At 32.8% G+C, this 19,318-nt stretch overlaps 1 protein-coding gene and 1 pseudogene across 1 annotated transcript; both read left to right on the top strand.

Moving 5' to 3' along the window:
* The first annotated feature begins 209 nt into the window (after positions 1-209).
* Positions 210-2,216, top strand: LOC107262285 (annotated as a pseudogene).
* Positions 2,217-3,240: 1,024 nt separating this feature from the next.
* On the top strand, positions 3,241-4,425 carry LOC8271850 (uncharacterized protein C6G9.01c). The gene is made up of 2 exons (XM_025159622.2): positions 3,241-3,432; positions 3,855-4,425. The coding sequence occupies exon 2, from the start codon at positions 3,862-3,864 to the stop codon at positions 4,249-4,251; it is 390 nt and encodes a 129-aa protein (XP_025015390.1). The 5' UTR covers positions 3,241-3,432; positions 3,855-3,861; the 3' UTR covers positions 4,252-4,425.
* The last annotated feature ends 14,893 nt before the right edge of the window (positions 4,426-19,318 follow it).

The raw sequence follows: 19,318 nt of genomic DNA, 5'->3' as shown, positions 1-19,318 counted from the left end.
AAATGAAGCATTTTCTGGATCCGAATTTCATAAGGCAACTTAGCCTTATATGCCACCTATTCTTTTTCCCAACCGACTAAAAAAGAGCAAATAATTTTTTAAAAATATTGAAATGCTTTCTAAAGTTAACATTAATTTACCTTTGTTGAATGTTATAAAAAGTAAGTTATCGTATGCAAAGTTCTTTAAAGAGTTGAACACCAAACAAAATGCGATATGCGAACAATGAAAAAGTACAAGTAGCAAGTGTAGTATTTCAACATCAATTGCCCTTTAAGATGAAGGATCCTGGTAGCTTCAACATTGATATTACAACAGGTGACAAAAATGTTACAAAAGCTATATTAGATTTAGGAGCAAGCATCAACTTGATGCTTTATTCGATATATGAAGTTTGATGTATACCATTATAGAAACTAGTATGGTGATATCTTATTTTTTATACTAATAGATTCTCACCTGATGTTAAGATCAAAAAGCATTTCAATTGTTGGTGATGCCGATGGAACAAGTCCATCGAAGATGAAAGCGTAAGTTTATTCTTCATATTTATGAGAGCATATTCATTTCTTCAATTGCGCCTACTTGTTTAAGACGACGGTGCTTCTATGAAGTCCAGCTCACGGCCAATACAAGATATCGGGTGCAGCACTGTTGAGGTCTTACTACTTAGGCTAGCTTGCATTTCTGGCTTTGTCATTATTATCAATCTTATTATGTTTTTCTCCTTTTTCTTAACTAAGATTTGTTCTTTGGAAAATATGATAGATTCATTAATCGAGATAGCATAGACTTCTCAGATGCTCAAAGCATGCAACCTGTTCAGGTACTATTTCATCTGAGTCTTTTGGGGTGTTATAGATAAATTTTAGCAGTTTTAACTCATCTGAAATAGTTGAACCTTTTGCTTCAAGGAGTGGGACTTGGTTGAGAATTTGCAAGGAGTGTTAGAGTAACAGACAAGGTAAGTATATCCATCTAAACCATTATGACTGCGTCACATAAATAGTTGGCACATTTGGTAGCAACTGGTCATGTCAAGTTGGCAGGTATCATTTCTTTGTTACCAATAATTGTTGGTATGATCGTCAATATTCTTCTAAACAGATATGCTAAATTTCGAAGTGTGTCAAGCATCACACTGCACTTTCCTGATAGTTTTGGTGGTGACACAAGTCGCATACACTATATTGGCTTTAAAGGTGAAGCCACGCTGGTAAGACGGTGAAAGATAAAGTTCGGTGATATTTTCGCTCCAGTTTGTTTAATATAATTTCAATGACACCTTTTCCTATCTATGGTGAACAGCTGAAGAGGGACGTTGTTTCAACGATTGTTTGTGAACTCAGGCCCAATCCTTCGAACCACAAGTAAGTGTCATCTGCTATCTTTGGGTGGTTTAAAGTTTAGGTTTTTACTCGTCATTATGTGGTGCAAATTTTAGGAGGCTTGATCAAAGATTTAGTATATAGATGCAGTTTCTAAGGCAACATTCTCGCACATACTTTAGGTCATTAGCATTCTGATATAATTAGCCAATGCATTGTATTTAATGAAACCATTTTATCCCCCAGCAATCAATTATATCTATTAGAATATGGAAGGATTTGAAATGAATACCTGCTTACTTCTTGATGACTCTTTATGTCATGATATTAGATCTGCTTGATTCTGTCACTTCTAGTGAGACTACTACCAACATATGTGTTATTGATCCGAAAACCAAAGCAAATAGAATCACATTATAAAGGTTCTTAAATCTGTACTTTTTAATTAAAGAACAATAGTAAATTATGCACATAAACTCCTTTATATTCTGCAATCACATTATTAAGTTAGTAAATTATCCTTGCATCAAAAGTTTTATTGATAGAAGTACATTATGACCCCTTTGCTATAGTTTATAGTCGGCCTTCTCAATCTGTTCCGTTAAATGGTTGATGGGATTTAAGTGTCGGAACTACATAGAAGGGTCACACCTTAAGTAGGTGGGATAGCTAGTTTCATGTAAAAAGTCTCGTTTGTGCATGCCAATATCCATTTGAAAGTATTTGTTGTGTATTCTGTGTACTGCTTTTTTCGTATATCCTTTTTCATGGAAATGATGGTCTGTGCAGGACGAGCAATATTTCTGGTGGTCTTATAGATTTTGATAAATGAAGAACACGTTCTCTGTTTTCTTAACAAGAAACGGATCGGACCTTGTTGTACAGTCATGACAGAATGATTTGATCCTTGTTATTTTGAACCCCCTTTTCTGCTGGCGGGCATTTCTTGTAATGGCACTCTACTTACAGGAAGAAAAGGACATTGATCTCCAATCTGCTATTAGTTTATGTGTGTGTTTTGAATAGTTATTCTTTGTTCTTATTCATTACAGTCTAGTTTCTTGCTGAAGATTTTATCCGACGGAATGGACCCTGCCCCTGGATTTGCTAGTTAATATTATATTTAAAATATAATTAAAATGATATTTTTTAAGATTAGAATTATTATTTAATTAGAAATATAATTTATTAATTGATAAATCAATATTAAGAATTATAGAATTACACAAAAGTTTAAAATTTTATATCATATGTGAAAAATAAAAATACATATTAAAATAAATTTTTTATTTTAGCACATGTGAAGAATGTTTTATTTCATAATTTAATATATATAATTGGATCTTTAGAAATATAAGACAAGTTTTTAATATGTGGAAGTATCAAATTGTTAATCCAAATCTTAGTTTCTTCCCTTTTTGGGTGTGCCACTTTATCTGCATAGCAATGGAAAAGTCTCCTATGTTTTTTCCAATGGATTTATACTTGACACTTTCCAAAGGAACTCCTAAGTCTTATGAGGAGTGTCTTAAATTGAGTGAGAATGCTGGTTTTTTTTCTTTCAGCAAAAGTTCGATAATGTCTTTAAATTTCTAAATTTTCTTTCACATTATAGTATTAGAAATGAAACGGTGCAGGCTTTGGCGGGTTTAGCCATTCCCATCCTCAGCCCGTCAAGGACTTGACATGCGGATACGGATTCAAATAATACCTACTATATTTATTTTAATAGAGTTAAAACTAATATAAAAATTAAAATAATTATTCAAAACATAAAAATCTAGAATTAAAAGGTAAAAATATTAAAATAATTATTAAAAATATAAAGATGTACTGGCTTCAACGAATGTTAAATTAATCAACTAAATAAACCTCATTTTACATTGTTTTATGTTTACCTTTCGCTCGCAAAAGAAAATTACTAATTAGGGCGTCAAATAATCAGCAGTCCGTCCAAAAACCGGTGTCGTTTTCTCACTTCTTTAGACTTTATCTGGTTTCTACAAACACAAAATACAAAAGGAAAACGTACTTCGCATCTCCGGCGGCCTCTAAAAGTCATATTATCACCACAGTCGGTAGTCTCTTTGGCCTCTGTACACAGGTGTGTGTCCGGAATATTTGAATTTTTTCTGTTTAATTTTTTAATATAAGGAGACTTCTTTTCTTATCGAATTGTTGTTTGATTCTGAGTTTCTGGCTTTATTTAGCTTGTTCTTATGTTTAGATGTCGATAATTCAAGTTTTAGCTGCCAGTGAAGTTTTGATTTCTAAGAACCCTAGCTCCTTCACTATTCCATGGCATTGTTTAGTTGTTAGACCAACTTGATGTAATATTCTCATTTTTCTAATATAAAACTCGATTTTAACTTTCCTCGTTTCTATACTTTCTAGCAAAAAATTGGTTGCATTTGTAAATGTTTTGGGTTAATTTTACATGTGCATAAATTTGCAATTACCAAGAGAAGTTTAATTTATACGTTATTGTTGCCGTTTAATTGATTCGTTAGTTGGAATCTTATGTAGTTTCAAAATGCCCAAAAAGAAATCTTCGAAGGCAACTAAGCCAACAGCAGATGAGCCAACTATTGTAGAACCCAAAAAGCCCTCTTCAACGCCGAAGAAAGAACCAAGTAACGAGATTGATGAAATCTTTGCTGGAAAGAAGAGGAAGAAACCTGAACAACAAAAGAATGACAAGGCTGATGAAAATAAAGAAGCTGAGAAACCGAAATGGATGAAGAAGAAAAATAAGAAGAAGAATATACAAGATGATGAGGGAAGATTTATGGATCCACCTTCTAAACCTCGAAAGAAGACGGAGGATGGGTTCACTATTTATACAGAGGAGGAATTGGGTATTAACAGCTCCAATGTTGGAGGGACTCCACTTTGCCCATTTGATTGTGAGTGTTGCTTTTGAACTTTTCTTCATTGATAGGCTTAGCCGTTTTGCATAATTAATGGATCTGTTCAGACTTCAGGCAATTTTGTGATCTTGGAACTATATATTGAAGAAAAAATTTTGTTTTGTAGTTTATTTTACTTGTATACTGGAATTAGATGAAATGAAAATTATCTAATCAATGTTAGTTTACTTCTAATTCTCTTTTATTAGTGTGGATTCATTGCATGATCTATGATGATGTGAATAAAGAACGAACAGATATATCTTCGCAAGTTCCCTACTGCTGAAGCAAGGTTATTATTATGGTGCTTCAGTTCATTGCAATTATAATGTTTAAAATATTTTCATTTATGATGAAAGTTCCTGATAGGTCGGGCAGTTTGTTTGCGATTTGGTAGCCTTACATTTACTGTTTTTAGCTGGTCTTCAGAATTTGGGAATGAGAACTAAAGCATTTGTATTACCTTTGCGTTAAAGATTCTCGAATATATGTACACCATTTTGAAATCGTTCATGGAGTTTAGGGCTTTGCTCATATGAAATCAACTTGCTCATATCCTCTTGAAGGAAGGTATTATTTGGTGCAATGTTCTGTCTATGAATCAAATGGACATGCTTGTTCTTCTGTTCTCTAATCAGACTAAAATAGTTATGCTTCTGATTCCTGGTACTTCCTGGCACTTTTAGTATTTATTAATGCCAGTGAACTTTGCATTTTCTTCTTCTATTCGTTTTTGGTTGAACAGAAAGAGCTAAATAAACCCTAGACATTCTACTCTGCGCCACACCATGAGAAATCTCTTAATAGTATTTTATTTCTAAGTATTGTACTTAATATTCAGATTTGATGCTGGTTCTTTTGCATTGAAATGCAGCACCCTCAACCTAAATGGGATCCCTGCTATCCATTTTCATATAATTAGGACTTTTTTTTTAAGAAAGTATTTTCTTGTACAAAGATATGTTATAGCCTGTCATGTTGAGTCCATATTTTCTGGTTCTGAACTAGCTCCTGCTTGCTTTCATATCTCAGATCAGATATTTCAGAAAAGGCTGCTAATTGAAGTTTTGTTTAGTTGGGTTAGCTGAGTTTTGTGGTTCTGATATATGTCTACGATCTTCTGTTACCTTTCTGCACTAGAATATTCATAATTGTTCTCCTCAATTTGAATGGAAGTAGATGTTCATTTTACCATTCTGTTTCCCTGAGGTTGTTATTTCACATTTTCATTACTTATGAATGGGTTAGAGATGTGAATTAATATTCTTGCTGGACTATTTAGATTCAGCGAGTGCAGGTATCTTTTGATCACTGATCGACCTGGCAATTACAGCTTTTAGCTGGTTGAGACATGAGAGTTTTTGTGAAACCAAATTCTGGAGGGGGAGAAGACAGTCTGTCTAAAATGCTAATTACTTTCATAGCTTATTTATTAATATTTGCTGATTTATAGTCTTATGCAGGAGTCAGATATCACACATCAATGTAAACCTGAGTTTCTCACTTCAAGCTGTGAGTGTTAGGCATTTTATATTTTTCTTGTCTTGGCAACTGCATCAATTTTTTTATTTTTTATTTTATATATTTGTCTTTTCTGAGTGCTATGAGTCAACAGCAGCGACATAGATTAAATTCTAAAGTTTAAAGTGGCAAAATCTTCGAGGAGGAGCAATTAGTTTTGCCATTTTAGTGCTATACTGAGAAGTTTAATTAGTTCAGTTGGTGAGAATGATTTTTGTGTTCATATATTTGAGCCAATATGGCCATGGATTTTGGTTGCACTCCCAAGTGATTAGCTTTTGGATTATATACACACTGATCTACCATTCAAAGTTCATCTTGTGATGCTGTTTTTTATTGGGTCCTACGGTAGGAATAGTTCTCTGGGCATTGCCCTGGTCTAATTATTCATCCTTTTGGTTTTGCCATTGACATTGACGAAAATATAATGTACTTCCAAAGGGCTTTGTGCGGAAGTTCTCATTTCTTTGCCCTGGATAACTCTCAGAAAACATCTATTTTGTCAAAAAAAAAAAAAAAGAACTTTTAGAAAAAAGGGTCCAGAAGAGAATTTTTGATAAATATTTTTAGCTTTTACACATTTAAATTAATGTAACTTTATATTTTCTTATTAATTTATTAATTTAATAAGAGAATTTTTTATGTTCCAGTTTTTCTCTTAATTACTTTCTCCCTTCTATCTATGTCTTCCCTTACAAAGGATTAAGAGTGGAATAATGCTTACATCAAGTTGGTCATGTTAGCAAATTTCTCATGTCTTGTAACGTTTATCAAATCATCTTGGCCGTACAAACTATAGATTTTTTCAGGATCAATTTTTTATATTTTAGAATCATTAATCAATAATATATTATGGTTGACTTCTAATTGTTTTGAATTTATTTGTGGTACCTACTCCAAAGGTTGTGTGGATTTTATTAATGCTGCACCATTGGAGCGACCAAAACTCTTCATTATTGGATGTTCACGACTGTCGTGTGGTTCCGGTGGATAAATCAAGTTGGTTTTATGAATTTAAAAATTATTTATGAAAATAATTTCAGTTCAGAAAACTATAAATATTTGTTTAATTAATATTATTCAATCAATTTAATTATAAAAATCAAGCGTGAATTCAATTATTATATAGAAATATAAGAACAATTGATACAATGTGTTTATTTTTCTAGTATATTTTTAAATCCAACATTATCTAAAACATATAGTGCCACTGAAATCAAATATTTAAGTAATAGATATAGACTTGCAGTGTAAGAGTGGATTGATCCGATCACCAAAAATGTACGTTCGTAATAATCATTATACATTAGAAAAAATAAGAAATTACAATGAAGTAAAAATGAGATGGGAGCCGATGAGTCGGATCATGAATTTACCAAATCAATTTTAATCCAAATGCCTGCCAAGCGAAACTAGAAATGATTTAAAAAGAATTTGTTTGTGAAGCTAATGGTGGAATTAATTCCGTTTATCGTATAGTATAATGATATAAGATCCAGTTAGTTTTAAGTGATAAAAAAAAATATTTTAACTCTTTTTAACTTATATTTTTATATGTAAAGAAATATTAGCTCTGCTCTTTAATAATAATAATAATCGTAAAATGATAATTTCTTATTCATTCTGATTAGAAAAGAAAAATGAATTGTTTTCATTAGTTAAAAGAGCAGAATGAAGAATACATTACATTCTATTACTTCTTTGATTACATTACTTAATTGATTTCATTTCATCCCATTGCGCTCTACCAAACATAGCTTTAAGGACTTTGATTAAAAGTTCATATAATAAAAAAAGAGGCATGGGGCGGCATAGGTTGATGTCTTCAGTGGAAAAATATTTTTTGAGAAGAATATCCTAGATGAATCAATCAATAAGATTACTTGATTCATTCCCCTTGCTTGGAACTAGCATTCATTCTATATCTCTTTTCAATCTCTTAAAAGTTGTTTAAGAGATATTTGCTTAGAATCTTGTATGGATCACCAAAAGAGGCTGGTCATTTAAGTAACTTTAAAGTGCATCAATCATTCTTGAAGAATCAAGAATCAACAAAGCTAGAAGCACTCCTTGGAATTGGCGACATACTCTCTTTGTAAGCCTTCTTCAACTTTTGCTTGTTTTGTATGTTATTACTACTTTACATCAATGAAATCCTTCGTGAGAATTGAAAGATTTTTTTTTTTTTGCTTCCATTGCATCTTTTCTTATATTTCAATATCAATTCCCATTACTCTGGTCCCTATAGCCCTGATGGCATTGGCTAGTAGTTCTTTGGTTCTACACGAATCTTAGAATTATGATACTAGCTAACCATCACTCACAATCAAGTAAATTTCTTTCATCTCATGGACCCTTGAGTAGGGAGACGAGCCAACGAAGGGTATCTATTATGCGAGACTTTTCCCTAACCTAAGACTTATTCCACGGTAATGACAATAGTAATCTCCACTAGGTACCTGATTGCTACTACCTGATGTATTTTTCTTTATGAAGGTATGAAGCCCACATCTTGGAAGGCCTACATGTAGGTTTTGCTTTTATACTTGAAAATACCACCTTATTTGTTTACTTTTTTGAGAGCTTTGCCATGGGCATTGGTTTTTACTATCCTCTGTTTATAGTAAAGCCTAGACTAAGAATCTTAGGAAAAGATACTCATTATGAACCATGTATAGGAGGAATAGGGTTAGAAGGAGTTGTTGTATACTCTGTGAATTTTTTCTTTCTTTGATGTTTGATTTCTAACATGCATCTCATGCATATCATGCATCTAACATGTCATGCAGCACACTAACTCCTTGTTTTGAAGCCATATAGATTTGCCTTTGGCTTGGAAGAGATAAAAGACTTGTAGGCTAGAAAGAGCCTCTTTTGTGCCAAAGGTCATAATAATACTAGAGAACCTAGAGATGCTAAGAATTCAATTACCTGCAATTAAGACCGAGATTGAAATGGCACATGAACAGGATGTTGAGATATCAAGGCTTTTGTCATTGACGACCTCAGAAGAGTCGTCCAAAAAGAGCTCCGACAACTTTTGATTAGGATTTCTGCAAACCAAGCTGCTCTAGCTACCCCTGCAGTACCAATCCCTCTATTTAGGATCCTATTATTGATTTAGCTATTGAAACTATTGCTACTACAATTGCTGCTGATATTACTAATGTTACTGATAAAGGAAAAGGGGTGCCTAGAGACTTTTAGAATTATGATGAGTAAATACTAACAATGCTAAAAAGGAAACTACTCTTGTTGCTGACGAAGCAATGAATGGCCTAAGTGCATGGGTGCACAAGATGCAAGACATGCTAAAAGATAAGGGTCTAGATTTGATCTACGATTTTGATGAACTGGTCCTCTCTTGGAAGACAAGGTATTTTTTATGTTCATAATGCTCGAGATGAACAAGTTTGATGAGACTGGAGATCTTTAAATTATGAAACTATTTGTTTTGTCCTTAGAAGGACTTGCTGTAAATTGGTACCATGGATTAGAAAGGTCTGCTAAAGTTGAATGGAGAGATTATGTGATTTTTTTTTAAGTTCTTTTAGGAATGATCTTTCTGTGGCTTTCGAAAGAGAGTCTCGAGCTTCAAGAAATAGTGAATAGCCTTATCAATACACAAATGTATAACTCCCCAGGAATTTTAATTGCGCTTAGTAAAAAGGAAAAGGTATTCTAAAGAAAAATAGAGGGTCGTTTTCATTTTAAATATACATAATTAATTAGTAAATTAGACTAATAACTGGTTATAGGTTAGGCTTAAATAAAATGGGTAGACCTAAGTAAACTAGGTGTATTATTTATTATACCTATGTATGAACTGCTTTTGTTTATAGGAAATAGTTCATTAAACAATAAAATTAAAAACTAATATACACAAATAAGGAAGTTGGCTTTTAGATCTATCTCTGAATTTTGTGGCGTAAGCTTCTTTCTGGGATTTGAGAAATGCTACTCATTAGTAAAAGTGTCTTGATGATTACCCGGGTGACGACTTCCATCTCTGCACTAGTCTTAATAACTAGTTAGCATGTTCTTGATTAGGTTGAAAGCCCTTACAATATTGTAGTAGCTAAAAATACTTGAGTGTGCGTCCGAATCACCACCGACACTATTCCTACCAACTCAATAAATTTGAGATGGAATTGGTTTAAGGTACTATTATATGATCCTTGTATTTATTATGTTGCCTCTTAAGGAAAAGTCAATGATTAACTCACATTCATCCTCTTTTTTTTAAGAATTGTCTTGGAGTTGTAGATGGCACATATATTCAAGTCCATGTGCCTAAAGAAGATAGGCCTAGATATCCGTCACGAAAAGGAAAAATTGCTACTAATTTACTTGAAATTTGTTCACAAGGCATGCAATTTATCTATGTATTACCTAGTTAGGAGGGATCAGCTGCAGATGCCCGAGTGTTTCAAGATGCTATAACTAGGAGAAATGGTTTGAAAATTCCTTATGGTGAGTACATATTGTTTAAGATACATGATTCAAATTTTAGGTATAAAATTATACATTAAACTAATAATTATTATAACATTATATAGGACATTATTATCTCGTTGATGTTGGCTACACTAACTCTGAAGGATTCCTCGCACCATATATAGGGCAGAGATATCACTTAAATGATTGGATAGAATGACATCGACCTACAGCTCTTAAAGAATCTTTTAATATGAAGTATTCAACAGTAAGAAATGAGAAAAATTAATATATTAAAATACTTTTGTATGTTATTCTTTAGACGTTTAATTTTACTATTATTATTATTTTCTTAGGATAATAATATTTTGCATATGGAGTCATGCTGTTAATTGATTATAAATAAAAATTATTTATAATATTTATATAATGGTGTTATGGTATTTTTAAAATAATTTTTTATTTTATAGATTATAAAGAATTATTTAACAATTAAAATTTATCTTTTAATATTAAGTCTTGATTTTGTATTATATTAATAGTGTATATTTACAATTGTTTCAAGAAATTAAAAATAAATTAATAAATTTACATATATTATATTGCATTACATAAATCTTAAATAGGTAACCAAACATAAGAATTTAATGCCCATTACATTATTTTCACTTATCACTTAAAATGGTAATGGGGCTTTCATATTGATTTTAATATCCATTCTTTGTTCAATTTTATCCATTTTAGTTTTTGTTGTGTTGGAGAGAAAGATTGTTAGTAATGGTTGATATCGAAAAGGTTTCTAGTGTTTTTTCAAACTTAGATGATTTTGGTTTGGGAAATCCGGTGGTCATCTCTGAATTATTTCTTTTTTCTTTATTGGTGAGGTATGACATTCCCTACCCTAGAAGACTAGACAACATTTAGTCTATATTAATTGATGCTAATACTTTTATTGTTGCTCTCTGAAGCTGTTAAGTGTGAGGTTTTGTAAATCGACCTTAGGTTTGAATGTTACCCATCAGAAAGAAGAGAAAGGCATGTGTTGAGTATTCGTTGATTATTAAGAAAATATCAATTGAGAATTATTGACTTTAGGCATGTCTAATTTCTCCATAGGATTAAAATTTAGTTCTTAATATGTTTATCATTAGTTAGGACTTAGTTAAATTTTATTTAGTAATATTATTTATTCTTAGTCTTATAGAGTTATTCTTTTTCTTCAAATTTATATTTTTATTTGATTATTTGCCCTTAGAAATGTATAAAAGTTAGTTACAAGTATTTAACTTTAAAAAAAAATCATTCACGCAAGCCGCGAGGTCGCGGAGCAGCCGCCAAGTCACGGGCCACTCGACACAAGCCATCAACGAGCTTGCAGGGAAGTCACGAGTGCAACAGACGCAAGGAGAAGGGATGACGCCTCCCGCCAACTAGCGGAAAACTCCACGAGGAGACCAGACGATGCTGCCATGGTGAGCCGCTAGGTCGTGGCACCCCCGCCAGGTCACAGCACATTTGACCCCAACACTTCTTTGACCAATTTTGACTTAAAAATAAATATTTTAATTAAGAACATAAAAGGTAATTGACCCATATACAAAAATTAAATCCTTTTTAAGTTAAAATACTATTCTTAAGATCTAAACCACCAAATAAAACATCTCCTTTCCTCTTTGCTTCTAAAATACATAATCATCTCCTTCATATATATAGTCATATCATTGATTCAGGACTTTATTTTAGGATTTATTCTAGGATTTATATTTAGTTAATTTAAAATTTCTTTTTAATTTCCTTAGAATTTAATTTTTATAGTCTCTTTAAAATTATTTTTATTGATGAAACTAACTTAAATTATTTTGTTTCTTTCTATTTTGTATTTATCAATGATATATGTTCATGTGTGCTTCTAAGGATTGGATGGTGGAGATTGAAATTCAAGTTCATGGCTTACTATGCATTGCAAAACTCTTAGGGAGTATTCTATCTTTTTTCTCCTTTCTTGTTCTTTATTTTTATATATGCAATGATATTGAGGACAATGTCAAATTTAAGTGTGGGGAAGGAAATAGAATGTTTCTTTAATTATATTTTCTATGCCATGAGAATTAGCAACTTTGGTTAATTTTTGAAATCTTAAATTTTTCTACTCAACTTTTTATTATTCTTTATAAGAGTCAATAAAAGAATGCTATTATACCAAGTTTCTTGAACTCTTGAGTTAGTTTTTGATATGAATATGCGAACTCATGAGTTTATATGCACTTAAATGATCAAGTACTCATCATTTGCATATGATAAGTAATTTGACAAATTTGAGTTGGGTGTCGTTAGAAGTGTATGATTTAGATTATGATTTTCTTGTTATTAAATTGGCTTGCCTAAGTTTATGAGATATGATATGGACAAATAAAAACTCTAAGTTTAATAATTCTATTCCACTAATTTTAGTTGCTTAGTAACCATAAATTTTCATGACCAATGATTTTCTCGTAAAAAGGCAATTGAAATTATGAGTATGCAAAGCATCTTGATGTATGTGTTATTAAGTAACAAGATGCATTCATCACACATATTTGTATTTACATAAAAAGACATAGCACCTCAAGAAAGAAAGAAACACCTAAGTATCAAAGATTAAAATCCAAGGGGTGTAAAGAAAAGAAAAAAATATAAGAGCTTGAAAAGCAAGCGATGTAAAAAATATATAAATACATATTAACCTCTTGTTATGAATGAAAGTTTTGCCTTTTTTAATAGGGTTATGACAATTTGGATTATGCATCATAGTTGTATCCTTCGAAAATAAGTTAGGCTATTTATTGTGAAACAGGTGTAAATGATTGGATGCTTGAGTTTACATTTTTAAAGACAATTATTATGATTCAAGTGTTGTTAGGTTGACATGATCTTTATAATGACCCAGAACCATATCACATGAGATATTGTCCGCTTTGGCACCTACTGACCTCACGGTTTTGTCCCTTTGGTGGGTTCGAGAACTTCCCAAGAGATCCCCCATCCTGGAATTTCTCTGAACCAAGCACATTTAACTTTGGAGTTCCTACAACTCCACAGCCAAATACCAAAAAGCACCTCATGTGATTAGTTCTAACTCTTTATATATATGTTATCAACCATTCCCCGCCTTATTTCAATATGCAATTCAATTCATTCATATACCTCCGTACCTTAGAGTGCTACCATCCTAGAAGTCTGCCAGAAGCCGCTCCTTGTCCAAAGATTATATATTTGCCCCGACATCCACTTTCCGCCCTCGTCGGATCGCTTTTCTAGGCCAGGCTGTCACAATCTTTGTATTAGTGAGATTCTTTGAGTAATATCTTAAAGTTGAGTATGAATGTTCTTCATTATTTTTGCAAAGGTCAATTCCTAAGTTGCTATTTACTTGAGAACAAATAAAGGTTTAAGTGTGGGGATATTTGATAGGTTCAAATTATATATAGATATTTAGGGTATTTTGAAGCTTTAATGATATATTTTCTATATATAATAAGGTGAAAATAAATGTTTATACCTCACTTCAGCTTAATTGTCTATTTTCAGGTAATTTTAGCTAAGAGAGAAAAATGTAAAAAAACAAATTTAAAAAAGAGCATAATTGGACATGTTCATGTCAAGACCCAAGATTAAGATGCATGGACTGCGATTTGCAAGGCCTGGCTGAAAATTACAAGGCTCAAGAGGGCATTTTCATCATTTTATATAACTAATAGGATTTATATTAAGAGTTATTTATGGGATAGTATTTGGTGGAGATAAGGATACCTATTGTCTTATCTATTAAATAGACTTATATTGGATATACATCTCTAGGGAGACTTATTTAGAAGAGAACTTTTCTCTATATATATCTCTGCAAGTCTAATTCTAAAGAGGAGGGAGAGTTTTCTCCTATCTGCTCTATGCATCTTTCCACCATTATTTTCTTTACAGTTCTTCTATAAACACTTTAGCTTTAGTTTCATTGTTCTTTTAAGATCTAATAAGCTTTTCAAGAAGTTGAGAGTGAGGACCAATCATCTTTCTACTTGTAGAAATTCTGAATCTAGAGAGAGCTTTAATTTCCTATCTTATTTTATATCGTTCTATTTAATACCACAATCATTGGGTTAAATATATTAGACTAGTTTTTATAAGGCTTAATTGCAAAATAATACTCGACCTTTGGCATTTTTTTTTTAATTTAATCACGTGTTTTTAATTATAACAATGTCATGCGTGACTTTATCAATTTTTTCAAATTGATACATAAATGAGATTTCGATTGAAGTTTATTCCACGTGGCTACCAGAGCTCTGGTAAATTAAACACGTAGAAACGGTGCGTTTAAAGCCAAATCAGAAACGGTGCGTTCTGGAGAGGAGAAACGATGCGTTCTTTTACATCGTAACAAAAAAAACGATGGCGTATATGGTGTAAGAAAACCCTAAATCGCCAAAATTGAAATAGCCGTTATTTGTTACTAAAACTATTTCTTTAAAGAGAGTGAAATCATTTGTTACCGAATCCATTTATTTGAAGAAGCGAAGACATTGTAGTACTTTGAAGAATCAAACACATTGTGGTCCCTTGAAGCAGCAAAGACATTGAAGAAGATCAGACATTGTGGTTCCTTGAAGTACCGGCCACTAGAAAAGGACAAGTAAGTTATTATATTGTTAATGGCCTTTCTAAGAAGCTTTTACATTAACGAGATGAGTGCTATATGTGTGGGATAGGGCATGAATCATTTTCTTATTACTGCACTTTTGGGTTTGTCAAAATTTATTTGAGTTTGTCATTCTAGGGTACTGTAATTTTGGTATTAATTTATTTGAGTTTGTCATAGTTTGTATGGTCTTATTCATGTAATGATTTTGCTTGTCTTGTTGAAATATTAATATTCATGCACTCTTTCAATAAAATATCTGACAGGTTTTCTGTGTATATAAACTATGGTGGGCGTTTTGCATCTGTTTGTGGGAATGTGGTTTATATAGGTGGAAATATTATGCCTAAACATGGATCAGACCCAGATAAGATAGGATTTTTGGACATACTTGATGAAGCAGAAAATTAGGGTATTATGGGGCAAAGATTTCTTATAAGATTCCAGGATTGAGTTTGAATGATGGGTTAAAGGAGATGGTGGATGATAAAGGTTTAATGGATATGATTAAGTATATAGATGATGCCAATGGTGTATTACAAGTCTATATCGAATGAGAGAAAGGACAAATAGCATTGCCTGGTGGCATAAGTCAATCTATTCATGGAAAAGATGGTGGTGTTAGCTGTATTAGTGAAAATCCAGAAGGTGTAGATAATTTAGATGAAACTAAGGATGAGATTGAGTGTGATAAGTGGAACACTGTGTTTGATGTCAGTGTTGAACATAGTGAGCAATTGCAGCAGCAAGTAGAATCAGAAGAGGATCCTGAATACTTACCAGTTGATGAAAGTGGCACAGATGATGGACTAAATGATAATGAACTGTCAGATGATGATGAGTATGTGGAAGCAAGGAAAAGTATAGCAAAGTATAAGAATTATGTGCCTGTTGATGAGCTTGCTGATAGATTACATGGCAACACTGGCTTGCAGTTCAAAAGATCATCTACTGATGGCACTACTAGGGCTATAAAATGCTGGACAGGAACCATCTGACTTTGTAAGTGAATATGAAGACTCTGATGGGGATGTGAATTCAGACAGTACTGATGAGGATGGCATTGAAGAGGGTTCAAGAAAGAGGAGAAAAAGGGTTGTATATGATCCCAGTTGTGATCATAAGTATTTACAGCTAGTTCTTGGAATGTGATTTGAAGATGCACATCAGTGCAAAGCTAAGTTTGTAAATGGGCAATTATTAATGGTCACAATGTGCAGGTGATGAGAAGCAGCAAGTACCAACTTCAAATGAGATGTGACAAGGGATGCTCATAGAGACTGTATGGAAGCATGATTAAAAGAGAGCATACTTTTGCTGTTAAGACATATGTTGGTGAGCATAGGTGCCCTAGGGAGATGAAAAATAGGCAAGCTACCTCTAAATGGATAGCTAAGGAATATATACATAAATTCAGAAGAAATACCAATTGGAGTATGAAGGACTTGGAGGATGACTTACTTGATAAGTTCTGTGTTCAAGTGTCAAGAACAAAGTGCTATAGGGCAAAATGGAAAGCACTTAATATGCTAAGAGGACCGGTCTATACAGGAATATTATGCTAAATTAAGAGACTATAAAACTGAATTGCTAAAGGTGGATAAGGAATGATTTCCTCCTTGATGAAGACTGCACTTTTAAAGGGTTCTTTATAGGCTTTAGTTCATTGAGGAAAGGGTTTTTGAATCGTTGCAGGCCCATTATTGAATTTGATGGGTGTTTTTTGAAAACTTTTTTAGGAGGGGCATTATTATGTGCAGTTGTTAAAGATGGAAACAATCAAATGTTCCCCATCTTTGGGCTGTAGTTGAATGCAAAAATGAGTACTTTTAGACTTGGTTTTTAACCATTATTTTAGAGGAGTTGCAAATTACAGATGGTTTAGGCTGGAGCTTTATATCAGACCAACAAAAGGTGATTTTTCTTAACTGTTTTAATTGTTGTTTAGTTTATATTTGTATTTGCTGAATAGTTATATTTGATTTATTGCATAGGGTCTTACTAATGTTATAAAGAACCGAGTATTTTTTGCCGAACATAAAAATTATGCTAGGCATGTTTATTGTAATCGGAAGAAGGAGATTAAGTGGCAAGTATTAAAAAATATGTATTGGATTGCAGCTAGAAGTACTTATGAAGCTGCTTATAAGGAAGCCATTTATCAAATTAAAGTAGAGAATGAAGCTGCCTATAACAATTTTTTACAGAGAGATCCATCCAAATTTTGTAAGTCATTTATCTGTGAGCTTCCTAAGTGTGATATGATTGATAACAATGTTAATGAAACCTTCAATGGTTACATTATGAAATTTAGAAGTATGGCCATTATAGACATACTAGAAAAGATTATATGTGCATTAATGGAGAGAATGCACAGTAAGTTTATGCATGCTAGTGATTTAACTGACTCCATCACACCTAGGATAAGAACTAAGCTTGAAGAAATCAAGTACAATAGCAGATTATGTACTTGCAAACCTATTGTTGATGGCAAGTTCTAAGTGAACATAAGAGAGGATCAGTTTGTGGTTGATATAAATATGCACACTTATACTTATAGAGCATGGTAGATAACAGGTGTTCCGTGTATCCATGCCTGTTCTAGCATTCATTGGATGAACCAGGATAGTGCAACCTTTATGGACAAGTACTATACTATAGAAACTTATATTGAGACCTACAAAAATGCTCTTGAGCCACTGAATGGCAGAAAAATGTGGCCACAAGCTGATGGGCTTCCAATCAAGGCACCCAAATTTAAGAAAATGCCTGGCAGACCTAAGAAGAACATGAAGAGAGATATCACTGAAGATCCAAAGAATCCTAATAAACTGTCCAGACAAGGAATTCAAATGACTTGTGCAGTTTGTGGAGGAGTTGGGCACAACAAAAGGAGTTGTAAGATGAAAAATGATCCATCTTTCAAGAGGCCTCATAAACTGCCATTCAAGTGTAGCAGGCCATAAAAAGCAACTTATGGACTTGGATCTACCGCAACTTCCCCAACAACTCAGTCCGATGTCCTTAGCTCAAGTGGACCAAGTCAATTTGCTGGCACACCTTCAAGTTGACCTCAATCTGGACCAGGTTAATTTACTGGCATACCTTCAAGTGGATCTCAATCTGGCTTAACAACAAAAAAATGGGTCTCAAAGAAGGAAAAAAGAAACTGCATTAGTAAGTTATTTGAACACTTGTATTTGGTTTACATTTGAACAGTGGGAAGCCCAATTTGTATTCACTATGGTTGTACGAACATGTTAACCAAGATTATGGAGTAAGAATCTTTGAAGATTTTAGCAATATGTATTTGAGGGTAATATAATATCTATTTTTTTCTTTCTTATTATTTTATGCCTAGTCTAATGGAACAACTGTGTTTTGGTTTCTAGATGCCTGAATCAAGGAGAGTGAAATTCATTTCTGGTATAAAGGCGTGAAGCGTGCGAACAAGTAAGAGCAAATCAGTTCCTTCTTATACCAGACCAACAATTGCAAGTTCAACAAACAATACAGGTGGAAGATGAGGGGGCAGAGGTCGTGACAGAGGAGCTAAAAATGGTGAGAGAGGTGTTGCACCTGTTGAAACCCAATAGAGTCAAGCAATTTGATTGGTTATTGCAATTGTGGTTAAATATAAAGCAGGACATTTCCTTTTCTAGGCAAATATTGTGTTCGTTATCTTATTTGCAAACTTGTGCCTTTCTTTGTAGCAGTCTTTATACTATTTTTTTTTTGTAGGCAAAAATTGTCTTTGTTTTCACACCTATGAACAGAATGTTTTTCATCAGAAAATACTCTTCTTAAACACTTGTATTCTCCATTTATGATTTATACTAGTACCATTATACTAGTACCATATATGTGCAAGGCATCCAACTTTAAGTTATATGGCCTATGTAAAATGCCTCAATAATCATAAATTAACATTGTCATTTATTTAATATTTTTGTTCAAATTACAATACAAACATTTATCCAATAGTTATGCTAAACTCATAGGTATTACAATACCAATACCAATAACCACAGTCATGAGTAGTATAATATAAAACTTTCTCAAACCACATCAGGATACTCTCTTGTAGCATTTTCTTCTCAGAATTAAGCTTTTTGCAGTCATCAACAATTTTCTGCAATAGTTTTCTGCAGTCATCAACATTTTTTGCAGTAACTCAAACTATTCCTTCTACATACTTTCTCAACCATCGTTGACTCCATTACCATCTTCACTTTCATTACCTCTTCTAATGTGTCTTTTTCAGCCTTTAAATGATTCATCACTTCTTTCGTATAAGGAAGCCATTGCTATGTCAGGATGAAGCCATTGAACTACTCATCGAGCTCGCAATTGAAGCATTACACGACCAGAATAAAAAATGAATCTTTCCATCAACCTAATACAACACCATTAGTTTCAAACTAGCAGACAAATGTGAATTTGGGGGCATA

Source organism: Ricinus communis, chromosome 1 (genome assembly GCF_019578655.1).
Source record: "Ricinus communis isolate WT05 ecotype wild-type chromosome 1, ASM1957865v1, whole genome shotgun sequence".
NCBI lineage: Eukaryota > Viridiplantae > Streptophyta > Magnoliopsida > Malpighiales > Euphorbiaceae > Ricinus > Ricinus communis.
Note: the sequence above shows the minus strand (reverse complement) of the source record. Positions and strands in the feature narration are given on the sequence as shown.